The sequence below is a fragment of the Cyprinodon variegatus genome, unplaced genomic scaffold, assembly GCF_000732505.1.
Source record: "Cyprinodon variegatus isolate N-32 unplaced genomic scaffold, C_variegatus-1.0 Scaffold2576, whole genome shotgun sequence".
Lineage (NCBI taxonomy): Eukaryota > Metazoa > Chordata > Actinopteri > Cyprinodontiformes > Cyprinodontidae > Cyprinodon > Cyprinodon variegatus.
Genome location: NW_015153029.1, coordinates 1 through 1,826, shown reverse-complemented (window position 1 = coordinate 1,826; position 1,826 = coordinate 1). Strand labels below are relative to the sequence as shown.

The window sequence follows — 1,826 nt, the reverse complement described above, 5'->3', positions numbered from 1 at the left end:
GGTTCTAACTGGTTCTCCTCTCTGCAGGGAGCCATCCTGACCACCATGCTCGCCACTCGGAATTTCTCAGGTAACTCTTCCTCTATAGATCCCCCCGCTGCCTCATGTCGGGGTCTCAGTGGCCTTTGGTTCCTGCTGACTCGGACCGGAGCTCCAGGTCCAAACCCTGAGGGACCGGTCCAGCAGAACTCTGATGTTCTCAGCAGTGACTCTTTTCTTCTTCTTCCCTCCTTCTCTTGTTCTTCTGCTCCAACCCGGAAGGTGAGAGTCTAGTTCTCCTTCTGGGTCCGGTTTGGTTCTGGCCAAATATCTGGTCCAATGGAGTAACTGCATAGAGCTCCAGAGTGGCTCGCTGGGTGTTCAGAGGTCAAAGGTCAGCCTGCTCATCTACCTGGTTGCTCTCAGATGGTTCCACTGCTCTCATCTGAAGCACGGCTGTTAAGCTAGTTAGCATTTAGGGTAACACAAGCTAAAAGGTTGACTGACTCCACCATCAGCCAATCCAGGAGACGGGGCCTCCAGGAGACGGGGCCTCCAGGAGACGGGGCCTCCAGGGGACGGGGCCTCCAGGGGACGGGGCCTCCGGAAGACGGGGCCTCCGGGAGACGGGGCCTCCGGGAGACGGGGCCTCCAGGAGACGGGGCCTCCAGGAGACGGGTCCTCCAGAAGACGGGGCCTCCAGGGGACGGGGCCTCCAGGGGACGGGGCCTCCATGGGACGGGGCCTCCATGGGACGGGGCCTCCAGGAGACGGGGCCTCCAGGAGACGGGGCCTCCAGGGGACGGGGCCTCCAGGGGACGGGCCTGTGTGTCCGGCTCCTGGTCGTGGCTTTAGTCTGTGGTTGTGGTTCCAGGGGGGCTGGATGAAGGTTAAATATCCTCCATGATGGCGGCAGAATGTGAACTGATGGAGGCCCCGTCTTCTGGAGGCCCCGTCCCCTGGAGGCCCCGTCTTCTGGAGGCCCCGTCTCCTGGAGGCCCCGTCTTCTGGAGGCCCCGTCTTCTGGAGGCCCCGTCTTCTGGAGGCCCCGTCTCCTGGATTGGCTGATGAAGGTGATGAGGAGCTGCGGGCTGACCTTTGACCTCTGGTCCCTCCAAAGCCCCTCCCCCCAAGGCTTCCAGTAATTGATTGGATCGGATCAGAACCTGGTTCTGACCCGTCTGGGTTCTTGTTAAACTCGCTGCTGCTAATTTTCTCTCATTGTTGTTTGTTTTTTGCAGTAGCCAGGGGCCTGATGAACAAAAAGACAGACGGCGTCAAAGTAAGGCTCCGCCCCCTGTCTCCTTGCCCCTCCTCTGTCTTGTAGCCCCTCCCCTGTCCGTGGCTCCACCCTTTGTTTCTAAGCCCCTCCCCCTGTCTCAAACTGCTATGTTTCCTCAAACATTCTGGTGAAACGGATCAAACCAGGGCTTTGCGCTTCCCTCACTGCTCACCAGAGGCTCCGCCTCCACGCTCTGAGTGAAGGAGCAGCTGCTGCCAGAACCAGGGGATGAGGTTCTGCTCCGCTTCTCATCCTGGTTGTTCTGATCCTGAAGCTTTCTGGTCGTTTCTCTGTGGCTGCAAAGGTTCTGCTGGGTTCATGCTGCTGTCCCTCAGCAATAGGTGGAGGCAGGGCATCCGGGTCTGCCAGATCCAAACCTCTGATATCTTTCTGTTTGGGTTCCTTTACCCAAGTAGGTACCAGTAGAACCTGGATCGGGTCTCAGGCTTTATTTTCCAGTTTTGGTTCCATTGTCTTTTCTCTCTTTATTCAAATTCAATTCTATTCAGTTTATTTCTATAGCTCCAATTCACATCATATCATCTCAGGTCACTTTATAGATCCA

At 57.2% G+C, this 1,826-nt stretch overlaps 1 protein-coding gene across 1 annotated transcript in view; it reads left to right on the top strand.

Moving 5' to 3' along the window:
- The window catches only part of LOC107080956 (calcium/calmodulin-dependent protein kinase type II delta 1 chain-like), a 9,314-nt gene extending 9,026 nt beyond the window's left edge, over positions 1–288 (top strand). The window contains exon 8 of the mRNA XM_015369166.1: positions 28–288. Within this exon, the coding sequence (XP_015224652.1) occupies positions 28–273 (246 nt within the window). The 3' untranslated portion in view covers positions 274–288. The remainder of the gene's footprint in view (positions 1–27) is intronic.
- The last annotated feature ends 1,538 nt before the right edge of the window (positions 289–1,826 follow it).